General features: G+C 43.0%; 1 protein-coding gene across 4 annotated transcripts in view; it reads right to left on the reverse strand.

The window, feature by feature from the left end:
* Nucleotides 1-16,713, reverse strand: part of immp2l (inner mitochondrial membrane peptidase subunit 2) — a 222,933-nt gene that overhangs the window by 32,728 nt on the left and 173,492 nt on the right. For all 4 annotated transcript variants that reach the window (XM_085464970.1, XM_085464969.1, XM_085464967.1 and 1 more), the window contains one exon: nt 11,477-11,542. In XM_085464970.1, coding sequence (XP_085321096.1) covers nt 11,477-11,542 — 66 coding nt within the window. The remainder of the gene's footprint in view (nt 1-11,476; nt 11,543-16,713) is intronic.

A 16,713-nucleotide genomic window follows, 5' to 3' on the forward strand; every position in this document is an offset into this window, starting at 1 on the left:
TCTTTGGTCAAACCTTCTCTAAAATACTGTGATGTGCAAAGACAAAGCAAAAACATGAAGAAATATAAAAATGAGACATAAAATCTTATCATTACTGGGACCATGAGACATCTTTATGTGCATTTTTATTGGGAAAAAAAAGGGGGGGGGGGCTGTTTACCTATTTACCATTGGCTCTGCTGCTTTTCCGAGTATCAGAGGAAGGACAGAAAAAAATAGCCCAGTGGAGCAGTGTTGGTGTTTAATTGCATTGCTTGTCTCATTCTTCAGCTAATGAGGAGGCTTAATGGACTCTGCTGGCCTCGGCTTCAGAGCAGATGACAGCTCGTCAAGGTGATTGACAGGCGTGGGGGCGGAAATTTGACCGAGTCCATTTGAAGGAGAACTAAGAATAGGCCAACTGTCTCAAGACATAAACTTTAAAGATAATTCAGCAGTGAATCATCAAGAGGAGGAAACTGCTCCAACTGTTTGTGCACTGACTCAGTGTATCTGCAGTTTTTATTGAAAGACTTCATGGCATAAGAAAAAAAATTAAAGGTGTAATTAATAACAGCATGGCAGCGGTTTTTATCGTGTGACAAAGCTTATAAGAAAGGCCCATTTCTAATCAGACCCAACCCACAGTTGGTGAAAACACAATAAAAAGCAGCTAAGAGTAAATAATAATGAACCCACGTAAGACTGAAGCCCAGCTGTGGTTTAAACCAAACCAGCTCAATCTAACAGGCGGTTTTAATGCTTTTAATGCCTTTGCTGCCTAAACCACACGGTTTGAACCACATATCTTTGTTGGGCAAACCTGACCAAGAAATTTTGTTGCTTAAACTGCATCAGAAGCGAATATGTTGGCCTCTAGCAGTCCTTCAAACTTCTTATGTCTGTCAGTTCTTAATTGTAAGCCTGTAGGGTATAAAAGTGCTGTAGAAGAGCTAGTCCATTTACACTGCATGAGACAGCTCCAAACAAGGCTGGTCAATCCCAAGAAGATTTGCTTCACGAGGTAGTAGACTTTCCATAGTATGGTTACTATGGGCTGTCAAAACCAGTCCAAGTCGGTGTCATGTCCCTATGTCGATGAAAATAAACTCAGCCAAAGGTTTCATGATTTGAGAGTTTGCCAAAGTTTCTTTTCTTTGAATTTACAGGTTAAAAATAAAGACAGTGATGCTAATGGCCACAGAGAATGTCTGGGGACACGATGCTCTCGGTAATAAATAAAAGGCCGTCTAACGTTCAGACGGTGATGTTTAGGAAGTTGCTGTATTAGAGCCAGTAGCCGGGGCTGCTCTGTTCCCCTGCTGTGTCTCATTAACTGAACTGTGGAGCTCATTTCCTCACGAGAACGCTGCGTAACAGGGCTGAGAACAGCTCCCACTTCCTCCTGAAGGATATCCAGGAAAAAGAGCATGACTCAGTCTCTCTCTCACACACACACACACACACACACACACACACACACACACACACACACACACACACACACACACACACACACACACACACACACACACACACACACACACACACACACACACACACAGTGCACTCATACAAGAATATATAAATAGCAATCTGCAGCCTAACTTTCACGTGTTCTTTACATTGGTTCAGTGGTGCAATTTCAAGACTTAATGTAGCATCAGGACAATTCGATCTGATTTAAATAGCAGATTTGTGTCCATAATGCACCAAAAGGTTTCCTCCAACCCGTCAGTCCCACAGCTGAAGCTTGGACCAAAGCGGGTCATCAACAGAACGGCTGAAAAAGGAAAGAATCGAGCTGCTGCAGAGCTCAGAGAGTTTCTGGTAAGCCTTTGCTGTGATCCCATCTGCTTGTTGGGTCCTTGCTGTACACGACTAGTTTCAGTTTGAGGCAAGAAAGAGAAAAAAAAGCTCGACACTGCTCTCAGCACTCTGACATGTTAGTTTCATGGTGTGCTGCACCAAAATCCTTTTCTCTAATGCGTTCAGCCTCCTGGTAAATGCAGCACAACACATGATGCCAACAATTCTGCTCCCATTATCAGCGGGAGCCGCTTTATAGTCAATGCAATAAAGTGATGCATCTTGTAGACAAACACTTTAATCTAAAGAAAAAGAAAAGAAAAGAAAATGTTGAACATTGAGGCTCGAAATGTAAAAGAGAGGAGGTGAACGATGGGAAGTAAAGGTCCAGCAGGCCGTGAAACAGCCTCACATACCAGCCACATACCTGAATGACGCAGTTTAAAAAGTTAAACAGTGTACAAAGTGTTGGTGAGTAGTGTGTCTACCCATGAATCATAATGTGAGACGGTTAATGGGAGAGGAAACCCTGCAACAGACTGGCGACCTGTCCAGGGCGCAAGCTGATAGGCTCCAGCCCCCACGACCCTGAATTAAGGAAGTAGAAGAAGATGGATGGATGGAGAAAAAGAAGAAAGAACAAATTTCTCCAGAAATCAATCAATCAATCAAAGTTCTGGTTTTTCTCTGGTTTGACTTTGCTAGGCTGACAAGAATCCAGAAGAAATTTACAACCTGGGAACTAGAAACACACTGGTGGAATGACGCAGCCTTCAGCCGGTGTGCACATGGCTGGATAAATGCGTAAAAGCTGAAGGATGCTTGAAAAACTTTAAAAAAAGGGTTGATCCTGTGATCTGATGTATAAAAAAGCTGAAATGCTGCTCAGTTTGAATCTGTGTGTAAGGAGCTTGTTAAGAAACACATCTGCACACTTTTCTTTCCAAGCTCCTTAGACTTCGATCACCTGGATGATTGAGAACCTTCACAGATGAATCAGGGCATGGTTCTCCTTTAAATCGCTGCTGATGAAAGCTACGGCTCACAAGCTTAGTGGAAGAGTCTGCAGCATCCGAGTATCAGGCAGCGAGAGTGCTCGTAGTCCACATTCACAGGGTCGTGCACCATGAGTTTGTCCCCGAGTGTCAGAACTCCCGTGTTCCCGTCACTTCCTGAGGTGTCTTAACCACGAACTGCACGAACCGTGGCGCCCGCCGTTTTAACACCAACGCAACACTCATGCCAGAAGGGTTTTTTCTTGTTATCCGCTTGGTTCATTTTCTCACAGTTTCAGGGCATCGTTTTTTCCGGTTGTGATAACTTCTTTGAATAGCAAGCCTGGCTGTTCAAACACAGCTGAGGCACGCAGCTGTGTGACCACAGGCCATCGTCAAACGAGTGGTCAAACAGAGGGTGCAACTGGCCTCCACAAATGGTGTCAGATAAAGTGTGTCTGACAATAAGCTGGTGAATATATGAACGTATCGCTTCACGTCCACTACGTAAAGCAATTTCATGCATTAAAAAATATATCCTGGAAACTCAGAGGCTGAAGATTGAGCTGATGTAAGGCAGGTGGCTGATGAGAGCGAATATTCAATGAAGACGGTGGAGAGAAATACTGAGGCCAAAAAGTCTGGAGAAAACAAAACAGGAAGAGATCCTGGAATGGTGGAAAATACTCCATGAAGAAAAGATTTAGAGCCGACAAAGTCAGGAAAACTCTGAAATGGGTGAGGATTTTTATAAAGACTTTCAGAGTTTCAGGAAGTAACGGAGGGCAGAGAGGAGCAAACTGGATGAAACCAAAGAGACAAAGGAGGAGCAGCCGGCTCTGGACTTTATGCTTTTCTGGGAGACAAAGAGTTCTGATGACAACTGACAAAAATCAGTTTTAATGTATAAACACTTTGATTCTTCATCTGAAGCCCGAGGTTGATGAATCAACAATGTCACAGACATCCACAGTTATCCCCTCTCCTGTCCATCAAACACCCGCCACAGCGACAGGATGGACCTGATCTTTTGTGAGTCAGTCTGAAAGTGTCGTCGCAAAGACGTTGGCGTCTTCTGGGACTGACAGAGGAGCAAAAACTCTGCCGATGGGAGAGGATTTACTCCCCGAGTACACTACAGAGATGATGTTCTTGACAGCAAAAGGCATGATGACAGCAAAAGGCAACAAAAAACAAAGAAAGAAACAAAAAAAGCAACATTTTACAACTTCAACCTAAAGCGCTCCATCTATGCAAGATAGCATGGGTGCTGTGTAGGAGTAAAGTCAGTTTCAGTCCACTTCTGTCAGGCCACATGGTCTTCTCCGGCCATCACCTCCGGCATGATGGCGCCTGTGTTTGGCTTTGCCGCTGTCGGGTGTAGCCGTTTTCGCTCTATTGTTGTGTTTTTTCTCTATACTCTGCTGTTTTTTAACTGTTTTAATGATGTTCTGGCTGCATTGGTCTACGACCGTCTGACGCTATTATCCATCCGTTCGTCAATGACGGCCAAAGATGTTTTTTCCTCTTCCTTTTGTGGGACTTTCCATTCTCCACACTTTTTCCCGCATTCCTCTGGTACCTTCCACCCTCTGCCTGTGACTGAATCTTCGGCCAGCGCTTTCAGCGTTCCCCGTAGACTACGGAGAAGAAGAGGAAAGAGATCAGGCAGCCAGGTGAAGTTTAGGCTCCTTTGGCGGCGGGGGCTGATTAGAAAGCGATGTTGGGCGTTTTCTGTTGCCTATGCACATGACAGCTATATGGAGAGGAACCCGTCTCCCAAGGCCCCACTTGGATAGAGGGGGCCTGGCTCTCCGAGGTCGTGTTATCTCAGAAGGGTTCATCCAAACTCTTCTGCTGACTGGTTTTTTATCCCCTCGGTGAGTGGAATATATGAACATGAAGGCTCTGATCTCGGGAATTTACGCCCTTTAGCTCGAGAAACTCGAGCTTCTACCAACAACAATGTTTTCACCCCGCTGTCTATGGCGCTCTTTAATGCCCGATCTTTGGCGAATAAATCGTTTGTGCTTAACGATTTTATTGTTTCTAAAAATCTGGACTTCCTGTTTTTGACTGAGACCTGGCAACGGGGTTCGGATTATTCGTCTACTATTGAAATGTGCCCAAACGGCTTCGCTGTCATTAGCCAGCCTCGAGGATCTGGTCGTGGAGGAGGCCTCGCGGTGGCATATCGGAGCCGTTTAGACTGCCATCCAGTGAAAGTTGGACACTTTCTGTCTTTTGAGCTGCAGCTCATCAAAATCGGAAAGAAGGATCCTTTTCACTGTGCACTGGTTTATCGCCCTCCTGGCCCAAACAGCTCGTTCTTAGCTGAGTTTAGTGATTTTCTGTCCTCTACTATGAGGTTGTCTAAATTGCTTCTTGTGGGAGATTTTAATATACATATTGATGATGAGTCCGACCGCTTTGCTAGGAGTTTTACCAGCATTATGAATTCATTTTATCCAACATGTATCTGGCCCCACACACAACAAAGGCCATACACTGGACCTTGTCTTTTCTTTGGGTCTGAATATTGATTTTATTTGTTCTAAGGACATTTTTATCTCTGACCATTATTGTGTCTTTTTTAATATGTCTTTTTGCGAGCCTATGTCTCCTGTTCATCGGACAGTCATTTCCCGTGCTATAAACCCCTCCACAGCACAGAAGTTCTCTGATGCTTTTAATTTAACATTATCCCCACAAAACGATGTTGATTTTTCTATAGATCTATTCAATTATCATTGTCTTTCGATCTTAGATGAAATCTGTCCGATTAAAATGAGACCTGTGCTTGTTTCTAAGTCTGTACCCTGGTTAAATGACAACATTCGTCTTATAAAACGAAATTGTCGTAAAGCTGAGCGGTTATGGAGGAAAACGCACTTAAATGTTCATCTCCTCTATTTAAAGGATCTTTTAGCCTCCTTTAACAGTGCTATTAGAGTTGCGAGGGCTGCTTACTTTTCTCAGTTGGTTACAAAGAGCAGAGGTAATCCTAAAGTTTTATTTGATACTATTACTAATATTATTACTCCTGCTCCACCTGCCGCCATTATCTCCTCTGTTGAAGATTGTGAAACTTTTCTTGATTTCTTTTTAGAAAAAATTAGCAACATAAGGAAAAACTTGTCTTTTTCAGCATCTGCGCTGTCTGTTCCCACGCCAGCTCGGCCTGTTGTTTTAGAAGGTTTTTCACCTGTTTCACTACCAGAGCTGGGAAAAATAGTTAGTGCAACAAAATTATCCGCTTGCTCTCTTGATGTGTTACCTGCATCACTATTCAAAAATGTCTTTTACTCTACTGGTCCTTGCATTCTTACTATAATTAACACTTCTTTGGCTTCAGGCATAGTCCCTGCTTATTTTAAAACTGCTGTTATTCATCCTTTGTTAAAAAAGCCTATGCTGGACCCATCTCTCCCTAGCAATTATAGACCAATTTCAAAAATTCCGGTAATCGCTAAGATTTTAGAGAAGATCGTGGCTAAGCAGCTTACAGCAGTCTTAGATAATTATAGTATTTTCGACAAATTTCAGTCGGGCTTTCGTAAAGTCCATTCCACTGAAACAGCCCTTCTTAGAGTTTCTAATGACATTTTGTTACAAAGCGATGCAGGTAAATGTTCTGTTCTCTTAATGTTGGATCTTACGGCGGCCTTTGATACTGTTGACCATTTTATTTTACTTAACAGGTTGAAATACTGGGTCGGTGTCTCTGGGACTGCATTGAAATGGTTCTCCTCGTATCTCTCTGAATGATATTCTTCTGTGGCAGTTTCTAAGTATAGATCATCTTCTGCATCTCTGTCTTTTGGTGTGCCACAAGGCTCTGTGCTGGGTCCATTACTGTTTTTAGTTTATTTACTCCCTCTCCAGCACATTTTGAGCCCTTTTGAGGATATTTTTTTACCATTGTTATGCGGACGATATCCAACTCTATATATCTTTTAAGCCGGAGGAGGTTTCTAAGCTGCGGCTTTTAAATGTGTGCTTGGAAACCATTAAAGGCTGGATGGCTGAAAACTTCCTCCAACTAAATGAAAATAAAACCGAAGTCCTCTTATGTGCCCCAGATAGACATATACCCAGTATAATAAATGCTCTTGGTCCTCTTTCAGCGTTTGTAAAACCATCTGTCAGGAACTTAGGGATTATCCTTGATCCTGCTCTTACGTTAGATAGTCATGTTAAATCTCTTGTTCAGTCTTGCTTTTATCATTTAAGAAATATCTCTAAATTGAGCTCTATAATATCCTATACCGAACTGGAGATTGTTATTCATGCTTTTATTTCATCACGACTGGACTATTGCAATTCCCTGTTTACTTGTTTAAACAAAGGTTCCTTGGAGCGTCTGCAGATCGTTCAGAATGCTGCAGCAAGACTTTTGACGAAAGTTTCTAAATATTCACATATAACACCGTTGCTTATGCAGTTACATTGGCTTCCTGTCGAATCTAGAGTCCATTTTAAGATTTTGGTTTTAACTTTTAAGGCTCTTCAACAACAAGCACCACCATATATTATTGAACTTTTGCAGCCCTATGCCCCTAGTAGGTCTCTGAGGTCGAGTAGTCAGGGCCTACTTGTCATTCAGTATACGAGACTGAAAACTAGGGGTGATAGAGCTTGTGCTACTGTGGCCGCTCGACTTTGGAACTCCCTTCCTCAGGACCTACGATCCGTTGATTCATTGATTACTTTTAAAAAACAGCTAAAAACTTATCTTTTTAAAATTGCTTTTTGTTAACTTTGTTTGTTTTTTGTCTTTTAATCTGTTATATCTGTAAAGCACTTTGTGATGTCTATCTAGAAATGTGCTATATAAATAAAATTTTACTTACTTTACTTACTTACAAAAGCTGCACCAGGAGGAGGAGCAGGTGTTTTCTATCAACAGTAGTGATGATTGGAGACTCTGCTTGTTCAGGATGTTTAAAAATGTGAAGGAAACTCTAACGTGAGAACGAGATGTTCAGGATAAAGTGTTAGAAGCCTTTCAAGTTTTCTATAAATAGCAAAAAAAACCAAAGATTCATTCATCACATGATTCTGATTCTACTTTTTTCCTCCTTTTAATTTTTCTATTCTTGTATTTAGTTTTCTGTAGACCCAGAGGCAAGATGTCTCACTGAAGTCCAGGGTTCATGCCCCTAACAACTACACATGAGGCAAACCGGGGGAAGAATCAAGCATCAGTGGAATTAACGAGCAAGTCTAATGTCTTAAATTTCAGCCTGTCTTTGGTTCACACAGGTGTTACTTTCAGTATTGATTGGCTGTTAGCTTCTCTTCACTGGCTCCCTATGAAATCAAGAATCCTTTTCACACAGTATTCAATGATCATACCTAAATGACCTTGTAGTACCATATCACCCTATTAGAGAACTTCGCTCTGGCTCTGCAGGCCTACTTGTTGTTCCTAGAGTATTTAAAAGTAGAATGGGAGGCAGAGCCTTCAGTTTTCAGGCCCCTCTTCTGTGGAACCAGCTTCCAGTTTGGATTCAGGAGACAGACACTATCTCTACTTTCAAGATTAGGCTTCAAATCCCCCCAAAAGTTGATTCTGCTCACCTGGACGTAGCATTTTGGCAAAGGATTGCAATTTACTGCTGTCTAACTCATAAACTCAGATTTCCAGCAGGTTGCAATCAATCTGAGTCAGTCTGTGGAACTCGATCCAGCTATTGGCAACTGGTTGTATTCCAGTATGGTATGGTTATGTTGCTATCTAACAGCAATGTTGCTGAGCATCTATATCATATTTCAGTTAAATCCGATTCTGCAGCTACGACATGATGATTTGTGGAGGAAGTTCTGAGTTTGAGTTTCAAAGCTACGATCTATGATGTTCTGGCTCGATTCTGAATTTTTACTGTGCCTTTCTGATGTAGACAATAATAGATTTTCCACAGATGGCAACAGACTTGCAATTTTTGGTGAACAATATCCATTAATTGTTGTACTATCACAAACAGACTGTATGTTATTGCCATCTTGCATCGTGTTTGTTCTTTGTGGTCTCTCCATGCTCCTCCTTCCTCTCTTTCCCCCCAAACTCCAGTCGAGGTTCCTTATTTCGCGTCCTTCTGCCCTTGCTTGAGCCGGACCCAGTTCTTCCTCATGTTGGAGTGTCTCAAATATTACATAAAGCACCTTGCAAGACTTTTATCATCAATATGAAATTCACAACTTTTTAGTTTGAGGTGATTTATGTTGAAATATAGAAAACCGTTCCTGTGGAGGTAAATATATGTGCAAAAACATCACAGAATTAGAAGAAAGTCTTTGACTGCAAACATAAATAATTTAATTTATGGCTTAAATGTCTCTCTGTATTATTTCACTTTTAATCATCACAAAAAGCAGGAAAAAGTCATGTTTTAAGGGGCGTAGTCGTGTGCTGATTTATACCACTCATAAGAGCTTTTCAGACACTTTTCCATGTTTTCTGTGAGTTATTGCGACACATTCAGTTGTTGTAAATGTCACTCAGTAACCCCTGACTCATTAAGTTGGGCTGAATCTGACGAACGCTGGCACATTCGTTTATTTCGCTTGTTTTCATTATTCAGTTGGAGGCGACGAAAAGAGATGAGAATGAAGCGGTTATGAAATTAATGGCAAGTTCGCGTCTGCCTATATTTTTCATTAAACTAGGAGTTATCAGGGAAAAGTCGGTGAAAACTGCAAAAACAATTAAAATTTCCACCTCCTGTGATTCCCCACAGCTGTTTTTAATTTCTGAGAAATGAATGCAACTCTGATGTTATGGCAGGAACACATGAAGCACGCGACACGCATTTTAAACCTTTTTTCTTAAAGTGTGGTCTTACAGTTTCAGCTGTGTTAGCAGATGATGGAAAAGTTAGTTCCTCCAACACCAAGGTGATCAGATCAGGATCGCCGACCTCTCTTTGTGATGGTTTGTCTGTTATCTGCTTCTGCTTCCATTTTCCTTGGTCTTTACTCGTCCTTTGTGTGGTTAAACACACATTCTTGGATTTTATTTATTCTTTTGCCTCCTGTGTTCTCCAACTTTGATTTACTTCCTGTTTTATTTTGAAGGACCAACCCTCATGTTGTTGTCTTTCCTTTTACTTCCACTTTCTTAAGAGCTTATCCAAGCCTATCCCAGCTCTCATAAGACAAGAGGTGAGGCACGCTATGGGCCAGCCTCACACCGTACACTTGTGAGGGTGCTTCTTCCTTCTGTCTTCCTTCTCTCACCCCAACCAATCACAGCAGATGGCCCCGCCCCTCCCTGAGCCTGGTTCTGCCGGAGGTTTCTTCCTGTTAAAAGGGAGTTTTTCCTTCCCACTGTCGCCAAAGTGCTGCTCATAGGGGGTCATATGATTGTTGGGTTTTTCTCTGTATGTATTATTGTAGGATCTACCTCACAATATAAAGCACCTTGAGGCGACTGCTGTTGTGATTTGGCGCTGTGTAAATAAACTGAATTGAATTGAACTACTTCTACTAACACTGAGAATAACTAAAATAATACTGAGAGGAAGGAGGAGGAGGAGGGAAAGAGAGAAAAGAAATGAATGAATGAAAATGAAAATATGAACAGAAATAAAAGACGGGTCCTCTGGGGGTGGCACACTGGGGGGTACATGGTGTTTCGGAGAAGGGGAGGTGCCATCATTGGCTGGTCAGAAGGATTTTGTTCTTTTTTTGATAATTATTCTTTTATCTTTCATGGTGTTTTTGTTACCTTTATCTGGACCATTTAGAGACACTTCACTTGGACACTACGGAGGAAGCCTGTTTATTACTGGTTAGTGGACTGTTTTCTATCTATCAGTGACCTAGTCTACCTTAGGTATCAACCCTGTGACTCCCATGTGGATCTTCCCAGTTTTAGGTTATGCCCTGTGTTTGTTATCTGGGCCTCCTGCCATCTCCGGCGGTTACCTTGCAGGAGCATGCTCTGTATCTTTAAGCTTTGTGTGGGCCTCGCCACAGCTGGACATCCCAGCGTCCACTCCTGCTCCTCCCCAAAGAAGTTCACTCTCAGCAGCTTTGTCCGTGGGCTAACAGATGGGTGTCTGGCAGTAAAGATACGGCTTCTGCTCCTTCACTGCATGCTGTTTTTCCACTGAGTTAAAGTGATTAGCAAAAAGATGTTTCACTCTCTGATTAAATACCTTTTTTAATTAGACTATTTTGTAAACAAGAGCCGATCGAAATACGGGATACTGTCTCAGTGTGTGTGACAGAAGGATAAGACATTAAAATGTTATGCAGTCCCACATAAAGAGAGACACACCTAAAGGTGACAGTTATTCAAATAGAGGAACATTACTGTTACGTCCGTTTAATTACAACGCGTAGACCACCTGCAGATAATCAGAGTCTGAGAGTCTCAGACTGGCAGGAAGGACGTGTCCCGTCATCATAAAGACTAAAAATATGGTGACAACAAAAGTCTGTTTCTAAATGTAGTGAAGAGTTTGTGCTCACGTGAGAACACGCTAGTGATTTATTTTCACCATGAGGTGATGCCAGCTGCTCTGATTAGAAGTTCGTCTGGTGAAGCGAATGTCTCGACTGCAGCACGATGCGGCGACACGTTCGCTCCCTCGCAGCACAGATCTGATGTGAAACGCTGTAGCTGCTGCTGTAATTGCGACGCCTCGGTTGGATTGTCAGCAAAGAAAAAAGAAGCTTCTTCCTACCTGATGAAGTCTCCCTCCAGGCCAATGACCCGTTTGATGATCTTCTGCTTTGGATTCCTCGGGGACCTGAGGGAGCAATAAATATAAATACATTAAAGGCAATAAGCATAAAACCCAAACAGGAAAACAGCCACATTAAAATCTTACAAGCGTGTTGTAGTAAACTGTGGAAACAGCTCTGTTCAGATCAAGTCTGAGGCTGCAGCATCTTTTTACCTGACGTCATCATATATGTTATTTTATGATTTGTTCAAAAAGTGCACGCGGGTGTGACTAAAGATCTGAGTTGCAAATCTGTCAAAATTTAAGTAAATCTGGAAAACCAGGAAAGCTATCACCCCAGGGCTTGAAATGATGCCACTTTGTGAGACATGCCACCTGTCTCAACTTTACACAAAGTGTCTAAAATCCCATCCTGGTTGAGCTGGAGGAGGTGCCTGGGGGCGAAGGATGGATGCAATCCGAGTTAATGATAAAAACGATAATAAAATAACGCTAGAAACCGATAAAAACCCTGAAAACCAAAAATTTCACACCTGAGCCTCAACTCTCGCGGCCCGGTACCAAACGACTCACAGACTGGTACCGGTCCGAGGCCCGGGGGTTGGGGACCGCTGATTTAGGTTATGGCAGGTGAGTAATTAAACACACGTGTCTTTGTTTGATGTTTTAAAAAGCATTTGATCAAGAACGTATTTAGAGACTTCTGGTACAAAGTCACCAACATGAAACAGAAAAATCAGCCGCAGAGGTGGTGATGTTAATTCTGTCGGGAAACAGAGGACACATTCAGTCTCTGAAGAGGAGGCACCTTCCCAGTGCCCACATCCATGGTGTTAAACCAGAATCATGCACAAAACCTCAGAATCTCAATTTCACCAACTTATTTTGACGTGGCAGCAAACATGCTAACATTTTGGACATGTATGGAGGTCGTATCATTTCTATGAAGCAATATGTCAAATGATTGGTTTAGCAGGATCCACTCCCCAATCTCATCGATTTATCATAAAAATTCTCTATTTTACCATATCATAAGAACTTGTTCACAAAAACATTTTAAGCTAAAAGACCAGACTCAGACCAGCAGGTGTCATTGTGCTGGGGTCCAATACATCTCTCTGAGAAAGCAGCTTAGATGGATCACAGATACAGTCGGCGGAAATGAGCTTCCTCCAAAGAGTGGCTGGCCTCTTCTGTAGAGATGGTTAGAAATTCAGTTATTTGGGAGGAGCTTGGATGGGTGGATGGATGGGAGGATGGGAGGATGGATGGATGGATGGATGGATGATGGGAGGGAGGATGGATGGGAGGATGGATGGATGGATGATGGGAGGATGGATGGATGGATGATGGGAGGATGGATGGATGGGAGGATGGATGGATGGATGGATGATGGGAGGATGGATGGATGATGGGAGGATGGATGGATGGATGATGGGAGGATGGATGGATGGGAGGATGGATGGATGGATGGATGATGGGAGGATGGATGGATGATGGGAGGATGGATGGATGGATGGGAGGATGGATGGATGGATGGATGGATGATGGGAGGATGGATGGATGGATGGATGGATGGATGATGGGAGGATGGATGGATGGGAGGATGGATGGATGGATGATGGGAGGATGGATGAATGGATGGATGGGAGGATGGATGGATGGATGGATGGGAGGATGGATGGATGGATGGATGGATGGATGGATGGATGGATGGGAGGATGGATGGGAGGATGGATGGATGGATGGATGGATGGATGGATGGATGGATGGATGGGAGGATGGATGGATGGATGGATGGATGGATGGGAGGATGGATGGATGGATGGATGGATGGATGGATGGATGGGTGGATGGATGGATGGGAGGATGGATGGATGGATGGATGGGAGGATGGGAGGATGGATGGATGGATGGATGGATGGATGGATGGATGGGAGGATGGATGGATGGGAGGATGGATGGATGGATGGATGGATGGATGGATGGATGGATGGGAGGATGGGAGGATGGGAGGATGGATGGATGGATGGATGGATGGATGGATGGGTGGATGGATGGATGGGAGGATGGGATCAGTACTCAGAATGAGAAGCCCGGTTGTTATTCTGAGCAGAGCTTTCTCAGAGTCAGATCGTGGCTGCACTGAATGAATACTTCTGAGTGAATCATGTATGGAGCTCTAAAACATTTTGTAGAAAGTAGATGATAAAAATAGGACTAGGAAACTAGTCTGTCTGATTCAAAGTGATCACACCACCAGAAGATCAATACATCAACCACTGACCACTGAGAGAGAAACAGCTTCTTTTACAGATAAAAATTTACTAAATAAAAAGACCCAGTTTAACAGCAGGAGTAGCCAGAAATACAGTTAGGTCTCTGAACCACTTCTTTGAGGGGAAACAAGAGCAAATGTGGAGGTAAATAGGTGACGACATGCAGAGCGTGGTCAGAGCATGGCTCGCAGCGGCAGGTTAACGTCCACACGCCTGTGCAGAGCGTGGTCACACATCGCTCTGTGGTTATAGGCCAGTCTACTGCATAGTTTACTTTATACATCAAACTACTGCTGCTGCTACAGCTTCCCCTCACAGAGGCGGTGCCGTCATCCAGTCCGATCTTTTGTGATGGTCATCACGACTTTGCAAGTAACCTCTGCCTGACCCCCCCAACAAAAGAAGTGGCAGTGTTGAAAAGCAGGAAACATTAATCTCATGTTCATGTTCCATCTCCAGCTCCGATTGAACGTGAACTGTGGGGGCAACAGAGTTCATCCAGAGGTGGGCTGACACCGATGACACAGGTTATTTTATCTTATGTTGAAACAATATTCCCAGATCCTTGCTTTAAAAATAAAATTTTATTTTATTTTTGAACCAATATGAAGAACTCTAACCTCCTGTTGCTAAGTAAAAATGTCTATTTCCTGACGGCATGGCGACTGGTTGCTGGATAAACCAGTTGCTGCATAGAAAACCTCGTTGTGCTGGCTTTGGTTTCTAGCAGATTGCCGTGGTTACCAGTACTTTGCATTGAAGACTTGTCTGAACACAAATTACTTGCCAAGTAGATGTGAAGCCAAAGAGTGCGATGCAAACTGGGAATGGAATAAAAGTTGTGCCTTTCTGCTGAAACCAGCTCACTAAAAGCACAGCTTTTACTCTTTGCAACCAATCTCACGTAGCAAAAGCAAGAAACTTTCTGCAACCACTCACCAACTAGTTTTGCCCTGGTAACTGGTGGTTACTATGGCATCACTGACTGGTCTTTAGGCCTGCATGGCTGGTGATTAGCAATTGATTTCACAGCAACTGCCAGCAACCACCCAGCAACTGGTCTGGGAACGCTCATTTTCCCCAAAGACTGGTGGTCTCAGGTGGTTACCAACTGGTAGCCAACCAGTTTCTTAACCAAGCTTAACCAAGCTTAACCAAGCGTGTTGATGGTCAACAAGTCCTGCACAGCCTCAGCTAAGACACAGACAGTAGTTCACAGACAGTGCTGATAAACACCAGGCAGAGCTCAGTGACTGTACAGCAGCACAGAGATACAGCGGTGACCCCTGACCCCGCTGAACATTTATGGCGACTCGTGAAAACACAGAAAGCCGAACACTCCTGAGAAGATAAGCAGCTCTCTGAATCACTGCGAGACCCTGCTGGGATAAGTCGGGTTATCAGGCTTGAATAATCTCTGCTGTTTTTTCTCTTTTGTCTCTTTTATGTGATGAAGCTCTGACAGGAATCGATCTCTGATTCACTGCCTTACTCAACCAGCTGCAACACTACAAACCAAACTACCCAAACTCAGCTGTTACTCTGGCTCGTTACAGCTGTAGAGACGAATCAGATCACACTGGATTCAAACACGCTGCACATTTCACCTTTCCTTTAATCAACAGCATCTAACGTGGAAGAATGAGTGATTCTTTATCTGATCATCAAAAAACAACAAACTAAAAGCTAAATTTTTTTTATTAATCGCTCATCATGGAGCTGACATCAAACAGGAAATCGAGCCACAGATGCTGAAGTTTGCTGTTCGGACCACCGACTCATCAGGACACACCGCTGCCCATTTATGTTCCACCAACAGTCCCAAAGCAGTGAGGCGGGGCAAACCCTCAGGACAGCAGCGCTGAATGAACACGATTATTGTAATGTATGAAAGATCTCTTTCCTCTGATTTAAGTCTTATTAACAGCGTCTCCTGGATTGTGTGTTTATCTTCAGCTAAACTGAGGCAGTGAACATGTGGCGGTGATGAACAGCGTGCAGGCAGCAGTTCACCGCACTTTCATTTTACCTTAGAGGACAAAGGCGCCTCCCACTAACCTGTTCACACACAGACTGTAACTAAAGATGGACACAGCCACTGTGATGTCACATGTTGGTTACAGAAGCACGAGCTTGAAGCCCAAACGTCATCTTTGTGTTTTGAAGCGAGCGGTGGATCTGACAAAACCAAAACTTCGTCTTTTTTTAGCTCTAATATTGAAAATAATAAAATAATCATGTTGTATTCAGTAACTGAGACCATAAACTCATGAGCTGTGTTAACTGAGGTCAGAGATCAAAACAGCAGTAGGGTCATTTTCCTCTACACTTCTATACAACATGCCGTCCTCCTGAAACACACGAGTCGCCCCCTGCTGGTCACTAGAAAGCCTGTCTGTTTAAGACACTTTCATTAGCTTCACCTTGCAGACCCAGAAGCTGTGTCCATGTCCTTTTTAGAGGTCCAGTCTCTATTTGCACGCAGACGTGAATGAATGTTACAGACTGTATTTATTTTTCAAGAAAAGTCCCCCACAAGCATCTGAGAAATGGAGTTTCCAAAAAATGATAAATCTCATACAAAGTCTTAGAGCAAACGTTTGTAGCTGAACCTGCTGATTCATAACATGTTTTTATGTTTAAAGTTTGGAGAGATCATTTAATTTGAAAGTGTTCTTACACCAACTATGTGGCAAAAAAATAGTACAATCAATGAATGAACTGGATATTCTTGGTGTTATTCAATAACAGCAAAGGATGGAAATCAAAATAAAACTCATTTTAAAAAATGCAAGTCTGCAACAGTACCAAATATAGAGCATGTAAAGACCTCTCTGCCCAAAGCGGTCAGAGCAGATGGCCCCGCCCCTCCCTGAGCCTGGTTCTGCCGGAGGTTTCTTCCTGTTAAAAGGGAGTTTTTCCTTCCCACTGTCGTCAAAGTGCTTGCTCATAGGG

Source organism: Copadichromis virginalis, linkage group LG7 (assembly GCF_057382275.1).
Source record: "Copadichromis virginalis isolate Kocher_CV1m ecotype Utaka linkage group LG7, C_Virginalis_male_GT1.1, whole genome shotgun sequence".
NCBI classification, from domain to species: domain Eukaryota; kingdom Metazoa; phylum Chordata; class Actinopteri; order Cichliformes; family Cichlidae; genus Copadichromis; species Copadichromis virginalis.